Below are 19,148 nucleotides of genomic sequence, written 5' to 3'. Positions count from 1 at the left end.
AACTTTTTCCAATAATTAGGGGTCTTGAAAGGCTTTTTGGTGATATCATAAAAATCAGTGTTGCCACTTTTTTTCGTACGAAAAATTAACTCGAAAGTTTCAAAACGTAGTTTTCATATCGTTCCAACTCTCAGAAATTCCGAAAAAAATATATTATGGACAACTTTTTATGCTGAACAACTTATTAAAAAATTGACATGGCATTATTTCGTAAAGTCGATTTTAAAAATTGAAAGTTTGCGAAAAAATACGATTTTTTGATTCAAGATATGGAAAAAAGTTTTGATTGGAAAAGTTCACCCATTTGACCCATATTTTTACGTATCCGTTGAAAAAGTTGAAAATCCCCTTTCACTCGATGAAATGAACTTATCACAAAAAAAATCAAAATTCGAAAAAATTCAATTTTCAATTCCAAACATTAAAAAAAGTGTAAATTTATTTAGTTGTCTTATTTTGACCTTTTTCTGATGTATGTATTTCATGAAAAAATTGATAAAAATTTCACACATAGCGAAAAATTAAAATTTCTTTATTTTTTCAATTGGTTCACTCAGAATTTTGAGTGGGCCTCTCATTAGCCTACCACTTACTCTATCTGGCAAAAGAAAACGAACCTCGGAACTTGACGTTTTGAGGCCTCCTTAAGATGTGATGCACGTCAAAATTTGTCCAAATATAGTGGAATTTCAGTGTCTTCGACAAATTTTTCAACTGCGAAATCGAAATGGATAAATTTGAAGACATTAGGAATAATTAAGACAAACGACAGGGAGAGAATGAAATGCCCAAACTTAATAGGTACCTACTTAATTTCTTTTCAGCGTTGAAAAGGATTTTGTAACGCTTCATAAATGTTTTAAAAAGCTTCATAGCATTTGAACTCCCTCCCCCAGCACATTACAAGTCTCCCATACCTTAAATTAGAGTATCTATATTCATTTAAATACATAATTCATAAATCAAAGATTATTGAATTATCTTTATACATTTCGGAGCACCTAAAATTCTCATCCAGTTTGAGAGGTAAAAAAGCCCACGCCGCAACAATAGTATTTGAAAATAGAAGAAATCCTGATTTTCAAAATTTCGGGGTACTCGACTTCTACTCCCCCCCCCCCCGCGCAGTCCTTTCCAATTAAAGTAAAAATATGTACCAACATCGAAGCATAAAATTCTCAAGTATTAGGATCAAAAAATGTCATTTTCTAACCAAACTAAATTGATTTTGCAATCTACAATTACGGAAGGGGAATCGAGTTTCTCGTATTTTCCTTTTTCGCTGGAGTGAGCAAACCTTGTTGCAAGAAAAATAGTTGAAATCTGTTTGAATTATGTACAAAATCAGATTTTACTCACGAAATTCTCTAATTTTGAAGTGAAAGTTTCCAAATTTTTCAATACACCTATTTCCTTGATTTTTCCAGAAAGGCAGATTTTTTTTCAGTTTATAAGACACAAAAAATTGTGAATTTCATCCTGAAAAAAATGTATCCAAAAACTCAGTGATCACATACCTACTCGTAATCAAGTTTGCTTTACAAAACGATGAACCGAATTAGGTACGAATAAATGATGATAAATTGGACTTGACGTGTGAGGAAATTCGTTGGTAGGTATTTTTCCTATTGATAACTTTTGTTGACTGGAAAATAGAAAACTAAAATTTTTACATAAATCGAAATCATGATTCTGATTTCTTACGATTCAAATAAGAAAAATTTCTTTTTCAAGTACAAAAACATCTTTATTAAGTATATAGCATCGAGTAAATTGAAAAAAATACAAACGTTTTCATAAAAAATTAACATAGAATACAAATTTTAAAAACGCATCGGTACAAAAATCACAATTGTCTTTAAAAAATAAAATAAATACCATCGCTATTCGACTACAGATGCGATGAAAATTGAGAAATACAAAGACATACGAAAAAAAATGAAATTTTATCGATATAAAAAAGATGAGTGAATGACAAAAACACGCGAAATATTTAAAATAACGTACAATTTATACAAAATATACTTAATAACTAATAAGGTATTCTTAAAAAGATAATTTAACTGGCTACTTCGACATCTGTACCTTTCTCAAGATTATCAAGTACCTTTCTACGAATCAATTTGATTATTTCATTTGCAAACAATTTATCAATTTGAGAAAATGAAAAGAGGAAACTACTAATAATAATATTTAAAAAACAGATTTGAAATAAAACATAAATCCAAAGAAGTTTTGGGAAATTTTTTATATGTACGTAAATATTTGTGCAATTTGAGGACGATTTGATCTACATAAACACATTATAACTTACTATACTTCAACAATATTTACAATATTAAAAAAAAAAGTTGAAATCTGGGAAGAGAGGCAGGTTCCAGGCAAAAAATTTTCATCTATTGGCTGTATTTAACGACCACAGTACACCTCACTAAAGAAATGTGCCAACAATTAGATCAAATTATAATTTTGCAACAAGAATTTTTGGTAGGACCTATACCTACTTAGATAAGAATTCAAAAATTTACGACATCATTCGAAAAACAAAATAAACAGCTCACATTTTTTTTTTTTATTATTATTAAAAAACCAGGATTTGAACGTAAAGGAAATAAAATTCGACAGGTAGTACCATAGGTAGGTCATTTTTGATTTATTAGATAGGTACAAGAAAGAATGCTCATCAGTATTAGTGAAAAAACGTGCTCATTATCATAGAAATTTGAAGAAAAAAAAACTGGGTTCGAGTGAATTTTGTATTGATTTTTTCTCCTAATCTCCCCTTCAGTTTTTAAGATACCCATCTATGTACTTGAAAAACCAATTCGTTTTTTATTTCAGATTATATTCCAACAAATTTCAGAATCGAAATCGAGCAGAAAACCATTTCCTAACAACTACGATAGATATAATTTTTTTTTTTTTTTTAACCTTTCTAATAATATTTTGAATAAGCAATCGAGACCTACCCAATTAATTCTGATTGATCTTTTTCATCGTCTCCAACAACACGTTGGCGATTTTCTTCTGGTTATTCGCTGCAGCAAATTGCAATAATTTAGTACCTTCAGAATTGCGAGCATTCGTCGCAGCAGAAAACTCTTCAGACGTCATAGCTTTCAATCTCGTATTTGTAGCTTCAACACTACCTTCTTTGACGCCAACAAATAAATCGTCGATTAATTTAAGCAAGTTGGTGATTTTTTGATTCGTAGAAAGGTCGATTGGAGTTTTACCTTCTTTGTTGCCGACGTTGTACATTGCACCATGATTCAGCAAGGATTTCAGAATCTCCAAGGAACCATTTTTGGCAGCAACGTGAAGAGATGTGGTACCAGCAGATGTAGTTTTAGCGTTGACGAAATCGTTTAATTTGTCACGACTGACACGTTGCAGCAATACGTTGATGATTTCGGTACTACGTTTTGAGGTTGCAGTATGCAAAGGCGTATTACCTTTATTCGTAGCGTGAGTGAGACTTGCGCCATTATCGAGTAAAATGTTGACAATATCGAGACGTTCATTATTCACAGCATAATGCAGAGGAGTTCTACCATCGATATCTGATTCGTTCACATCGACTCCACCTTCCAGCAGTAATTTAACAGTGGAAACATCACCTTTGCCAACAGCGATCTTGATGTCTGTCTGAAGACTCTGAATAATCTCAGATTCGCTTCGGCCTTCCAACTTGAATTTCAGCACGATAATTTCGATCTTTTTATCGATATCGAGAACACTGGGGTGATTTGACCCAAAAACTGCTTTCCTCTGATCGTAGCATTCTTTGAAGTTTTTATACGCTGATATGAATTTACCCTGAGCGAATAGAGCATTTGCCAAGTAACATTGAGTGTTCAAAATTTCTGGATGATTTTGTATCAACGTTTTTTTCTGAATACTCAGAACTTCTTGAAAAGTTTTCACAGCTTCTGGGAGTTTATTCTGGTTTACATATACTCCACCAATGCTGTTCAACGTTCTTAAGGTGTCAGCATGACCAATACCCAACATGGATTTTTTCTTTTCAAGAACATCGTTGAAAAGTTTCAATGACTCTTCGTATTCGCCCAAACTGACGAGTACCAAGGCGATATTATTTTGAGCCAACACTGTGGATATATGATTAATGCCAAACTGATTTTTCCTTTTTTCAAAGACTTCTTTATTGATGCGTAAGGCTTCGGCGTGTTTACCCAGACTTTCCAGCACTAGAGCCATATGGAACTGCGTATCCACCGTTTCGTGATGATTCGACCCCAGAAGTTCTTTTTGTTTGGGGTAAACATCTTGGAAAATATCCAAAGCTTCGTTATTTTTTCCCTGTCTGTAAAATATCAAAGCGATGTAACTTCTTGTTTCCAAAGTGTCTTTGTTTTTTAAACCGAGCATTTCTTTCTGTTTCAGAAAAACATTTTCCAGCATCTCTAAAGCTGTTTGGTGATTTCCTTGTTTGTAAAATGCTTTCGCCATCAGCTTCTGAATACTCAAAGTGGCCAGATTATCGGGTCCAAGTAATCGTTTTCTCTTGTTGAATAATTTGTTGAGAATATTTAAGGCAGGTTGGAAACGTCCTTGACTCACGAGGGTGATAGCTTCATTAGTCTGATCAGATGCAGTACCATCTGCAACTTTCATTAAGCTGTTGACGAATGCAGAATTATTCTGAGGAGCAGCAGCTATCAGAGTTTTCTTGTCCTTGTTACAAGCATTCATGATCGATTTCAGTGTATCGCTGTCTTTCATTTTCTCGAGAATATTGATAACTCGAGTGTTGCTGGTTCTAACCAATTTAAAGCATTCGTCGGTTAATTTCAGTAAATTAATTACATCTTTATCGGTAGCGTAATCCAATGGTGTTTTACCATTATCAGGAACTGGATTGTAAATTGCACCGTGACACATCAGGGCTTTCACACATTCGAATTTTGAGAACTTGGCAGCGTAGTGCAAAGGAGTATATTTCTTACTACAAACCATATTGGGATTGGCTTTATTTTCCAACAGAATGTCAACAACTTGGACGCAGCCTTTCCAAGCAGCATAATGTAATGGAGTCGTTTCAGTGACAGCATTTTTGGCGTTGATGAAAGCTCCCGATTCGATGGCACTTTTGACAGCTGAAGGATTTTCCTCTTTAACGGCCTCGAATAAGTTTTCGGTAGAAATGAATAGCTTCACAATATCTTCACTTGTTGCAGTTTGTATCAGTTCTCTTGTACTGATGTCAACTATACCACTGTCTTCATTCATTAGATCCAATGGTGTCAAACGTTCATTGTCAATGGGGTTGTAAACGGCTCCATTTTCCAAAAGAACTCTGATGACGTCTTCAGAACCATTCAGTGCGGCAACATGAAGCGGGGTTGAACCTACATTATCTTTAACATTGACGTCAGCACCTTTGGATATCAATAATTCAACAACTTCCAATGTATTTTTCGTTACAGCATAGTGTAGTAATGTTTGATTCTTCGCACCAGATTCATCAACTTTTAATCCTTTACTCAAAAAGAACTGGACAATGTTTTTGCAACCTTCTCTAGCTGCGATGTGAATTGGTTTCGAACCGGCGCTATTTTTGGCATGAATGTTGCATCCATTGCTCACGAGATATTTTACCATTTCTAGGTTACCTTCTTGCGAAGCAATATGAAGTAATGTCCAATCAGAAGAATCAACTTTGGCGTTCATATTCACTGATTTATGCTGTAGCAAGATTTTAACTACGTCCAAGTGGCTATATGCAACTGCCAGATCCAAAGGTAATCTGTTTTTACCATCTTTTAACATTTTTGCTCCATTTCGCAATAGAAGTTTGACAATATTCGCATGGCCACCTACAGCAGCAGTATGCAATGAAGTACCATCATAATTAGCGATATTGACATCAGCTTTGTTTCTAATCAAAATTTCTGCTATTTCTTCGTGACCTTGACTCGATGCAAGGTACAATGGTGTTACATCAAGGGAAGTTGTGCCATTTACATCGATTCCGTTCTCTATCAGAACTTTAGCAATATCCTTATGACCCATTGTAGCAGCAAAATGTAACAACGAATAGCCTTCATCACTTTTGAAACCAATATTAGCTTTATTTCGGAGTAAAATTTTCACTATATCGGTACGATTTTTAGCTACCGCCATGAGCACAGGTTCACCGTTCTCTCCGTTGACATTGGCTCCATTCGCTATTAAAATTTCAACAATTTTTTTATAATCATGTTCTATTGCACACATCAAAGGAGTTTTGCCACAGGTTTTATCAACATCATCAGGATTTTTTGCAACTAAAATCTCAACAATATCTTCGAGACCTGCTTGAACAGCTAAGAACAGAGGTGAAAACGATGACGAATGTTCAGAACTTTGTGCTGCATCAACCATCGCATTATTTTCAATCAGAAATTCGACCACATTTTTGTTATTGCGTAGAATAGCCGAATGTAAAGGTGTACAGCCAATGTTATCTCTGGTGTTCACATAAGCTCCATTTTTAATGAGAAATTCGATAACATTTACATGACCACCAAGAGCTGCTACATGTAAAGAAGTCATACCAATTGAATTCCTGAAATCAACGATAGATTTATTTTGGGCGATTAGGAGCTCACAGATGTCAACATGGCCATTTCTAGCAGCCAAAAATAATGGTGGCAGACCCAGCTCGTTTTCGATATCAACTCTGGCTTTATTTTTCATCAAAAGAGCAGCCACATCTTTGTGTCCATTAAGAGCAGCTAAGTGCAGGGGTGTTGAATTATCATCAGCTTTAGAATCGATTTCTGCCCCATTTTGTATGAGAAGTTGAGCGATTTCTTCTCGGCCACATTCAGCTGCACAGTGCAATGGAGTCAAGAAATTGATAGTTTTAGCACGAACATCTGCCCCATGTTTCAGAAGCTGGGTTACCATTTTCAAATTGCCAATCTGGACTGCAATATGCAATGGAGATATACGATCAACAGTGACAAGATTCGGATCAGCTTTGTGAGAAAGTAAAGCTTCAACGATTTCTTCGTGTCCATCTCTGGTAGCATAATGCAAAGGGGTGTCACAATGAAGTTTTAAAGCTATATTTGGGTCAGCTCCACACTTCAATAGAAAATTGACTATTTCTTGCCGACCAGTTTCCACTGCATGGAGTAAAGGAGTACCATCATCTAAAGCTCTAGCATTGATATCAGCTCCTTTCGAAATTAGAGCTTTCACGACTTCGAAATGACCATTCAGAGCAGCTGGGTGCAATGGTGTAGCTCCTTTATCATGTTTTGCAACAACATTTGCCCCACAACTGAGCAAAAAGTTGACCATCTCTAGTCTACCCCATTCTGCAGCAATGTGTAGAGGTGTAAAGCCAGCAGAAGCCTCGTAGTCGACATTCTTGACCTTCTCGAGCAGAATTTTAGCAATTTCAACGTGATTACGTTGCACAGCATAATGCACCGGAGCATAACCCAGTAAATCAGTCACATTACTGGTATCGCCATTATTTTGCAGCAGTACTTTGACGACATCATTGTGACCATTTTTAGCAGCAAAATGTAGGGGTGTTCTTCGGAAATTATCAGGAGAGTTAGCAGAAAGGCCCGCTTTCGTGATGAAAAATTCGACGATATTTTTTCTTCCATTAGCAGCAGCAATATGGAGTGGATTTTGGCCATCTGCATCTTTCACATGGACGTCTAAATTCTGATCGAGAATAAATTTCACAATTTCGAGACTAGGTCCATGAGAAGCGAAATGCAACGCGGACCACGAATTGATACTTTTAGCACGAATATCAGCTCCTTTGGCGATACAATTCTTCAGTTCTTCAAAATCACCTTGTTCTAATGCATTTAACATTTTACATTGATTTATAACGGTGACGAGATCTTGATCGAATTTAGCCCTCAAATTGGTAGGATCATCTTTGACTAATTTGCCAATCTTTCGGTTAATTTTGGCAATATTTTCAGAAACGAGTTTTTCGGCATTTAGGATTATTGCTGTAGATGGATCAGACAATAATATATCGAGTAAGGTATTACCATGGGCTAAATGATTACGTAGGCATTTTCCAACCAGCAGTGGACTATTTCCATCCAAGAAGAGCAAGTTTTCTTCCAGAAGTTTATCGGATTCGCCTAAAATTGACAAGATATCCAGAACCAATGTTTCTACCGCAGCTTGGAATTTTTTATCCGTCCAACGATGAGTTTTTTCATTCGATTCGCCTTTTTTCCGATCATTTTTTAAAACAGCTTTCAACTCGGACAATTTCAGTGTAAGCTGTTTTTGGTATTTTTCTTTCGTAGTCTGGGATGGCTGGGTTTCTTCACGCAGACAAGTAAAGGCACCTTTCTCTCGTAATTTTTCTCTCAAATTTGCGATCCATTTGATATCATTTATTCTGAATTCAGCAATATGAACGATTTCAAAGGTGGATTTCATTAATCGTTGTAGATTACCACCATGTAGTCTCGATTCGGCGCTATGAAAAATAGGCATAGCTAATTCGACGATTTCTTTCAGACTGGTTGATGACGTTTCTTCGGGAAAAAAATTCTGCAATGCTGTTTTAATCACGTATTTTTGTATCCTAACATGATTGCTATCGAGACTATGACCAACCACTATCCGAAAAGAACTCAGAAGACCAGTCAACATAGAGAATTTAAAGTTGAAATCAGTTATGGAGTCTCGCGACTCGTTTTTTGCAGCGTTCATTATCTCTCTGATTCGAACAAAGAGATTTTGTTCGTAATAAGTCTTGTCAGAGATGGCGTTACTCATCTCGTTGACAAGTTTTTCCAATTTCTCGTGTTCGGTCAATTTGAAACTATTCTCGCTCATTTTATCCATTTTGAAGATGCTCAATGTTTCGGCGATTTCTTCAAACTCGTGCAAACTTTCACTATCGACGATATCCTGCATCAGTTTGCGAATCATTTTGATTTTTTTATCGCATAGAATATTGGTAATCACATCGTAAATTCTTTTCGTATCATTCTGAACACCAGTGAAAAAGCTGACGTCGGCATTTTCTTCGATTTGGCTTCTTCTAAGCAACGAATAAGCATGAGATAGCGAGTTACGTAAATCGATGACGATTTTTCTGGTATTTTCGGGCAACGACAAAAGTAGAAGCTCGCTTGTAGTGGAGGATAGTTTAGGAGATTCCAAGGTGTTTTTTAAATACTCGCCGATGACTTGCAAAGCACGAATAATAACTAATTGGCCTTGTCTTTCTTCGGGATCGATTGATAAAGCGAGGTTTAAATACTCGTTTATTTTCTCCAAAGAATGAATATCTCGGATACGTTGATAATCGTTATACAAATCTTGAAATTCGGGACTATTGCGAATAATATCGGTGACAATTTGATCGCGTTTCAGCTTCGGAAGATCGGCTAGCTTATTAACGCGTTCATTTTCAATATTCGATTTTTCAGCTTCGAGTTTGTCAGCGAACTGCTCCAAATAGCGAATTATTTTGCTCTTGCTCAAAATGGCGCGATAAAAGAAATTAATATCTTGCTGATTGACGTAAGAAGAAATAAAAGAAACTAAACAAAATTCGATTTCTTCCCAAGGTAATCTATCGTAGGTGAATTTCAATTGACGTTTGAGCGCGTGAATATTTTGAGCAATAAACCTAGCGACGAATAAAAAAGTTTCATCTAATTTCTCGACATCGGAATACTTCGACTTCAAAAAAACGATTTTTTCTAGAACTAAATTAACTCGATCTATGATATTACAAATTTTAACTTTATCACTAATACGATCTTTTTTAGAAGAATTCGAGAAAAAACGAAGATTAATCAATTGACTTTCGACAAAAACTTCCATATTCTCTGACAACGACACGTTCTTTAATTTTAATTCCTCGTATACTTTCGAAAGAATCTCATCTAGCTCTTCAGAACGAGTAGAAAAATAATCGCAGGGCCAATTTTTGATAAGCGAATCAAGAAGCTCGACATTACCAGAAAGTACAGCGTAATAAAATGCATCGTGATGTGATTCGTCCCGATCGCCAGGTGTAATGACATTTTTACCAACATTTATAGATAGATTTTCCAAGACTTTACCATCACCGAGAACATATTTCAGTATTTCTAGTCTACCATATTTGCAAGATAGGATCGCTAAATTAGTGGTTTTAATAGAATTTTGCGTATCATTGTACAAAGTCTCTAATGTTTTTCGATTTTCGATATCGCTGACGAAATTGATTACTTTGACATATTTTTTTAAATCATCAAAGTTACCTGATACTACCGAATTTTCTAGTTTACTTAATACGAAGAGATAAAGTTGTTTAGATTTTGCGTTTCCTTGGTAAAATTTCTTGTACTTTTCCACGAACTCGTCTTCGGATGAATACGAATGCGACAAAAACTTCTCAGCTTCTTGGGAAAAACTGCTTTGTTGCTTAGACTGCGACATGGCTCCTTTCTGAAACATCCCGGTCAAAATTAGAACAATTCATAGCAATAATATAAAATCACTAAAAAACAAAAAAATATCGTTAATGAAAATAAAAAATCAAATTCTCAAAGATTGTAATGTAAAGAGCAGTGATGTGTCTACACGATCATCTGACGCCAAAAAATCTCAATTTGATTTTTTTTGAAGCCTCTAACAAGTTTTCAATAAACTGCAGAAATTTCAAATCTCTCGGAAGGTTCAAAAAGTCAAATTGCGATTCGATTTTTGATTCAAAACATGAAAAAAAATTTTGACTTGTGAAGTTACTGAAGTTGACCCATTTGACGCCTATTTTTACGTATCCGTTGAAAAAGTTGGAAAAAAAACCTTTCACTCGATGAAATAAGTAAACTCATCACAAAAAATCAAAATTCGAAAAAATTCAAAAAATAAACGAATTTTAATTTTTTTGTCATGAGTGTGATTTTTATCAACTTTTTCTGATATACGTCAGAAAGGGGTGAAAATAAGACAACTGAATAGATTTAAACTTTTTTTCATGTTTGGAATTGGAAATTGAATTTTTTTGAATTTTGATTTTTTTGTAATGAGTTCACTTCATGTTTCAACTTTTTCAACGGATACGTAAAAATAGGGATCAAATGGGCCAACTTCACCAGTCAAAACTTTTTTTCATGTTTTAAATCAAAAAATCGCATTTTTTTCAAACATTCAATTTTTTAAATTGAGTTTACTCAAGCTAATTTTTCGTAAGAAAAAAAGTGGCGACACTGATTTTTATAATATCGCCAAAAAGTCTTTAAAAACCCCTAACTAGGTATTGGAAAAAGTTCCATTTGGGTAGGTATCGCGTTTATCGAGTAATCCACTGCTGAAATGGATGATATTTTAAGTTCACTAAAAACTTTGATAGGTACCTCATAGCAGCCTTTAAAAAAGGACTAGAGGGCTGCGATTTGGGCCATTAGTCATTCCTTCGCTAGGTCTTTCCACAATAAAAATTTCAAAAAAATCACGACTTCCCTTACCACTTCTTGGTTGAATTGACGTGGAATGACTCGGAGGGCTCCAAGAAGGTTTAATATCGGTTGTTTTCGAGTTGCATGATCGTGTGGAAGAAGGCATATATAACAACACCTTGTCAAAAAAAAGCTCGTTATTTGAAAATGTAATTCTTCCATTTTTTGGGACTAACAATTTGGTTAGAAATTCATTTTTTACCAGAATTCTTGGAATTTTGTGGTAAGCACAGGACCGTCGAAGGGGGGGGGTCAAAATGGAAATTTTCCCTCAGCCGGCGCTTTCCGGAGGAGCGGGCGAAAAAAGGGCCTGTGATGAAAGAAACCCCCGTTTTTTCACCTCTTAAAACACAATTTTCGATAGCTTTTGTCCTCACTTGGGCCTGTTCTTTTTTATTTTTTCAAAATTAACATATTAAAAAAAATCCTTCAATTCCTAAACTGTGTAAAGTCAAAAAATAAACTTCTTACATTAAAAAAATCGTTTTAGTTATATCTTAAAATACAAAAATTTTCTAAAGTTTTCGGCCTCGCTTCGCTGGGGTCAATTAGTTTTTTATTTTGAAATAAAAAATTCACATTTGGGCCCCCAAAAAATCCGAAACAGAAAATGAAAATTTTTTCCCTTCGTCATTTGCCAAATTTTTAGTCGACCCCCCCCCCTTCCCTCTCAAAAACCTTCTACAGAAATGTGGCCAGATGTAATCACCGAAAACAGTCAAGAGGATGCTCAAAAAGCGTCGCCGAATGTTATAGGATGTTGAAACTCATTTTCAGCCCCGTCATCCAGAGCAATACCTATAAAATTTCTGGGGAAATTTGAAAACTTGGCGAGGATTCTAAAACGGTCACTATATCTTGTCGAGAAAAACCGCTCGTTATGATACCTACTTTGAAAATGTATTTTTTTCCTTTCTTCTATAATTATATAATACTTATTTGGTCAACAATTCATTATTGAAGGCATAGCACTCCTGGAATTTAGCAGTAAAAAACTAAAATAGTCAAGAGGGTGCCGAGTGAACGTTGACCAACGTTATAGGAGCTACAGCTCACGTTTAATTCCTTCAGAGCAATTTAAAATTTGAGCAGGAATTTAAAAATTTTCCAAAGACTCCAAATAAAACATACCTAAGTTTCCAACAGAATTTCGAAATGAAAAAGCAAGACTTTAGCAAGATATTTTTCACAATTTTGAAATTATTCATGGAGTGGTAGGGGGGATGGAGGTCAAAATTCTGTATTCAAATTTTTCAATTTTCCAACGTCTTCAAACATTTTAAGATTTTTTTCAATGATGTCGATGGCTAAAATAACTCTATAATTTCAATTCCATATTTTATTTTCACCTTAAAAAATGTTTACTCATAAGTTGCGATGGAACAAATTTTTGTTTCATCAAGGCCAATTTTTAAGCAATTCGATGGCTAATTCTTCAAAATGACGAATACCAAAAAAAAAAACAACATAATGCACGTAAATAATTCAATTCCTCAATTCCGAAACATTAACAATTTTCACACTACCTATCTCGCGATTAAATTTTGAAACCTGGGCTGGACAACATTTTGTTTACTTGAAATCAGATTTATTTTGCAACTTTTACCCGAAATAATTATATTATACTTCATTTAGTTCGATTTCTTTGTTTTCCATTTCGATTCTTCGCGTTTTACAAGATCTTCGAACTTATCACTCAGAAGAGAAAACAAGGAAATCCTTTCAAAATTTCACAAAAAAGGCTAATAAATTAAAAATCAAAAGTCTTGCTCACTTCACTAAAAAAATTGTATTCTACGAAAAATTTTAAAAATCGTACTTTTTGATTTTGTTTTCAGTTTTCAAAAAATCATCACCACTTAATCCAAAAATGAGCTTCACGACCTATAAAATTTCTGTTACGGGAGTTTTAAAACATGATCTTTCAATCTAGCTTGATTTCGTTCAAAATGAAGCATGCCAATGCATCAAATTCCTTTGTGAGTACGTAATCATTTTTTTTCATTCCAAAACCCTGCATCTTGAGACCGACGTGAAATCCCGCCCTAAATAATATCGTTCATGTTTTATTTTTCAATTTTTAGCAACATGCCCTTCCCTCTTTCCCAACTTCCAACAATCCCATGAAATTTCCATCAAAATCCAAGATGCGAAAAAGTTTTGACGTACTTATCTTTTCAACACTGAAAAAAATATCGGGTACCCAGTACGTGTAAAAAACGGTAGTGAATACCAGGAATCCGGGAAAATCGGGATATAACGCCATATCCGATAACTATTACCTTCTTGTCATGTAACTGGACGATTTGTGATGGAATGTAACCATTACTGTACATGATGTCGTAGTCGCAATCTATCAGGTACTCATTACATTGCATTATCAGTAGAGCACTTCCCATCAGTAATGCATCCATTGCATGCTTTAAGGTATCTATTACATTACAATGGATTCCTAAAGCATGCACTGAATGCATTACTGGTGGGAAGATGCAGCAATGGTTACATTCCATCACAAATCATCCAGTTACCAGATGAGATGGTAATATTTCCCGGATTTGGTGTTATATCCCAATTTTCCCGTATTCCTGATATTCACTACCGTTTTTTATAGGTACTTAGTACCCGATAATTTTTTAAGTGAGGGAATGATAGGTTTTTCTCAAAGTTTAATTTGAAAAAAAAAATGCAGAAACTCAAGCCAAGTTTGAAGAAAAGCTTTCAAAAATTTGTATTTCGAGAAGGAAATTGTTATGAGCCGAATTTGAATACTTGGTAGGTAGTAATTAAAAAATGAAAATTTCAATTTTTAAATGAAAGACAAGCAAACAAGCTCGAGCAAAGCGACGTACCGCACTTTGAAAATTAACCACAATACTTGAAAAATACAAAGAAAATTGACCAAGACTCTCGAAACATTCACAGAAAATTGACCAAGACTCTTGAAAAATTCACAGAAAATTGACCAAAACACTTAGAAAATTCGCATCACGTTGAAAATTGACCACAACACTTGAAAAATGGACAGAAAATTGACCAAGACTCTTGAAAAATTCACAGAAAATCGACCAAAACACTCAGAAAATTCGCATCACGTTGAAAATTAACCACAATACTTGAAAAATACAAATAAAATTGACCAAGACTCTCGAAACATTCACAGAAAATTGACCAAGACTCTTGAAAAATTCACAGAAAATTGACCAAAACACTTAGAAAATTCGCATCACGTTGAAAATTGACCACAACACTTGAAAAATACAAAGAAAATTGACCAAGACTCTTGGAAAAATTCACAGAAAATCGACCAAAACACTTAAAAAATTTGCATTACGTTGAAAATTGACCACAACACTTGAAAAATTCACAGATAATCAACCAAAACACTTAAAAAATTTGCATTACGTTGAAAATTGACCACAACACTTGAAAAATGGACAGAAAATTGACTACAACACTTGAAAAATTCACATTACGTACTACACTTTGAAAATTGACCACAACACTTGAAAAATGGACAGAAAATTGACTACACACTTGAAAAATTCACATTACGTACTACACTTTGAAAATTGACCACAACACTTGAAAAATTCACAGAAAATTGACCAATACATGAAAAAAATTCATAGAAAATTGACCAAGACACTTGGAAAATTTACATTACAGTAAAAATCAACAAAAAATATACTCGTATATGCGTTAAAAATCACCAATTTTATTGAAAATCAACAAAAACAGAGGAAAGTGCTAAGTATTTTCAGTAAGTAACACCATATTATGTAATATTCATTGATGAAAACGTTAGCTTTGCACACAAGAACACACAAGACTAACTTGTAGACTATGTTGATGGAAGCTGGAAATGCGTATTATCTGGGACTCAGTACATTTTGTAATGTACTGAGTCCCAGATAATGCATTTTGTACATTTTTTTAATGTACTAAGCCCTTTATCTAAAATGATAATTGTACCCAATGCCTGACTAGAAATAGCACCCAGTATATTTCCCATTCTAATATGTAACGTTTACTGCATTAATTAGAAATCATGTACCTAATACATGACATTTCTTTTAAACTACAACCACTGCAGTAATTCGCAGTAATGACTGCATGAATTTCCATGGGGGGAACCTATACATTACCATCAAGTACTCACTACATGAAACAATGCACTTCTTCTGCAAGTAACTTGGACCATTACATGACGGCGCAATATACCGCTTTATACAGTACTCATTGCATTAATTCAGGTGATGAGTACATGATTTCAAAAATCATTTTTTTCAGTGAATAATTGCAAGTTCAAATACAACTTATTAACCGGTACCTAGGAAAGAATTTAACACCCCCCCTCCATTTGAAATCCGAATAAACTATTTTCAGTGACGCTAAGTTCAAATATCAAAATTCAGTATAGCACCTACCTACCTATAACCACCCCCCCACCTTCTCTTTCCTGACGTTCTATACCTAATAATTAAGAAGAACATCTCTATCCTAACAATCGACCATTTAGCAAAACTCAGTTGAAATTATATCGTGAAATGCTACAGGTAGGTAAGTATAGGGAATGAATTTCACCGTACATTTAATACACGTTCTATGTATGGCATGGCAGTGGTAAAAATCACGATGAGGCTATTTTCACGCACATCGCTGAATTAGCAAATAAAATAATATTTCACATTGATATGAGCCTCTTACTAAAATGCGTATCAGCATTTTAAGCACGATTAATCAATAAAGTTATCAGTTACGTACCACAATAAAAACAGGTTACCAAATGATCGGATTGTTCTCATAACATTCGAAAAGGAAAGTAAAATTCATCAATATTTTTCGGCATCTACCAAGACTGCATCCGAATTCCGATATACATACGCCGGAAAAAGAATCGATACGTTTCTGACTTTGATAACACGATGTGTTCGCTTGAAAGAATCACACATCCCACGCGCCAGCAATAAAAAGAAACAATTACCGATTTCCCTGAAACTTCAATACAAGATAAGGTGAGCGAGCAATGCAATATGTAAAGTATTTCACATTCATCATTCATCAACAATGTAAAATTAATACTCACATCGATTAACTCGTATACCTAGTTACCAAGGACCAGAATATTTTGTCATAGAACAATCACAAATGCAGTTTCAGGTACACAGGCATACAATCCGGAAAACCGACGTGATTCCATAGGAAGAGGACGTTGACAATTGGATTTATCCCAAAAACTGGCACGTATTCTCTTGATACGTATGAAAGTATATTTGGTTATTGCCTGAAAAGTAGAGGTAGCGTTTTGATAAATCAGTTCTCACAAAAAACATGAAATAAAGCCATGCGTAGGATATTAAAAAATTTGGTTCATTATAGGAACGTATTTTAATGTACTGCTTTCTCAAAAATAGGCTATTATTTTTTGGAAAATAAATTCGTCAACTTCAGCAATGATTAAATAATTACCTATGAAGGTATTTTTGTGAACGAGAGAACAAACATTATCGACTGCCTGTATACTTTTTACTGAATCAAGCACATCGTAAGTACCAAGTATGAAGTTAGAAGGTAGGACTACTTATAATTTATCAGAAAAGCAGCATAATAATACATGTAAAATTGCTACAAATAGATAGGTACCTACGTAAATACTCGAATACATACGCTGAACTTTTTCGATCGAAAATTTCACATGTTTTTTTTGACTTCTTTCAATATTAAACAAAGCGATTTATAAATATCCAAATTCATTGATTGTGAGAATAAATGTTCAAATTTCAACTTAGAGCTCATTTACTTGAAAATTATAATTTTTGATGAAAAATTATTAAAATAAAGCACCTATTTTGCAACAAGTGATTTCAAAGATGAGTAACACGACGACCGACGTGAAAATTTAACCAGATAGATCATGTACTTTATACAAATTCAATTAAGTCACACAGATATTTACTTACTTCATGAAATTGAAAAAACAATCGATGATAATGTTGAAACCAACTTTGGTTAATCCACTAAAAAAATATTTGAGCACTTTACAACTTCTAGCTACATCATACAAAAGCAATAATTTACACATTGAAACTTCTAACACTTCAGATCGCGTTTCATCAACACCAAGAATGCCTTTGAATTTAATTTTCTCTTCACTGTTGGTATTGCAACACAAACACAATAAAACTTCCTATACCTACGCGCACGCGTAGGTAGACATTAGGTAACAACAACCAGTCACTAATCAAGAATCAAAGGAGGGGAAGATTTGTTGTTTTGTTCTGCAGAAGTGCAGAGTCTAGTGATATGTACATAGGATATTTGTAAGATCGATATTTTCTGAGTATTGATAGTCTGTATTTTTCTCCTATCGTTTTTATTTTCTATCCATGGGCATCGATATTCTGCCAATTGTTTTTCTGGACATTAAATTCAATGTTTTCATGCAAATCTGACTAGAAGAGAGACAGTTTTATGAACAGCATGCAATCAATGAAAACAAAAAAAGTTCGCTAGGAAAAAGTTCAAATTTTATAAAAGTAAGGTAACGAAAAATATTTCTCAACTTTTGTGCCAAAAAGGCGAAAAAGCAGTAAAACTAAAAAGGAAAATCTTGAGAATCGATATTTTTGAGAGCACTATTGATGACATTGATTGATCTTTTAATTCGAAACTCGCAGCTCTGATGCAGATACGACTCCAATTGTGACCCGGTTTGTTTTTGAGATTACGTATTAACATTCGAGGTCTTTACTAAGTACTTAGTTACATAAAATCCAGAAAGCTAAATTAGTGCTATTTTTTGTACCCCCAAAATGAAAGGCTATAGGTGGATAAGTATGGTGAATTTGCCCCCGAGAGCTTCAGGGTTGGTATTTGCATGGAAGGTGGGTACCCTTGAGCACATTCCGTCAGGAAAGATTCAGACCCCCAACCCCCCCCCCCGTTTTTGAGAAACCCCCCCTTTTCTGAAATTACAATAAAAATTTTTTCCTCAGCCCCATGAAAGCCGATTTTTTCAATTTTTTGGTATGCTGTGAACATTCATAAGAGGTATCCCCACAAAAAATTTCAACCCCCCTCACCCCATATTTTCCCCTCAAAATGGCGTTTTTTAGTTTTGTTTGCCTGTTTTAGCAATGATCATGATTCGGCACAAAAATGCGAAGAGAATTTTCAAGTGTGTTTTTAACCCCTAAAAAATATTTTCTTTTTTCAAAAAAAAATTTTTGGTGGGCCGTGGTCAAAAATTGAAAAAACCATCAGAGGGGGTTAAAAATGGATTCTGGTGTAAATTATCGTTTTTGGTAAACGAGGTGTCGTTTCCATATGAATCGACCCCCCCGAACACGAATATGACGTCCAATTTTGTATTACCCTCATCCACACCCCTCCAGTGCCCCTGCCCCCACCTCAATTTTTACTATATTAAGAGTTGAGTCATTTTCATAATGTTGGTGTCATTTTCATATGAATCGAACACCCCGAAAACGAATATGAAGTTCAATTTTATGCTACCCGCAACCACACCCCTCCAGTGCCTCTGCCCCCACTTCAATTTTCACTATATTGAAAGTTCAGATATCTTCATAATGTTGGTGTCGTTTCCATATGAAACGAACACCCCGAATAAGAATATGAAGTCCAACTTTATGCTACCCTCATCCACACCCCTCCAGTGCCTCTGCCCCC

The 19,148-nt window shown here is 34.7% G+C and overlaps 1 protein-coding gene across 1 annotated transcript; it reads right to left on the bottom strand.

The window, feature by feature from the left end:
- Positions 1-2,718: 2,718 nt before the first annotated feature.
- LOC135848511 (uncharacterized) lies at positions 2,719-17,652 on the bottom strand. Its single transcript, XM_065368428.1, has 4 exons — positions 17,420-17,652; positions 16,546-16,743; positions 16,224-16,457; positions 2,719-10,446 (listed from the first exon to the last, which is right to left on the bottom strand). Exon 4 carries the CDS (start codon positions 10,435-10,437, stop codon positions 2,974-2,976), a length of 7,464 nt encoding a protein of 2,487 aa, XP_065224500.1. The 5' UTR covers positions 10,438-10,446; positions 16,224-16,457; positions 16,546-16,743; positions 17,420-17,652; the 3' UTR covers positions 2,719-2,973.
- Positions 17,653-19,148: the final 1,496 nt, after the last annotated feature.

The sequence above is a fragment of the Planococcus citri genome, chromosome 5, assembly GCF_950023065.1.
Source record: "Planococcus citri chromosome 5, ihPlaCitr1.1, whole genome shotgun sequence".
Taxonomy (NCBI): Eukaryota; Metazoa; Arthropoda; class Insecta; order Hemiptera; family Pseudococcidae; genus Planococcus; species Planococcus citri.
Note: the sequence above shows the minus strand (reverse complement) of the source record. Positions and strands in the feature narration are given on the sequence as shown.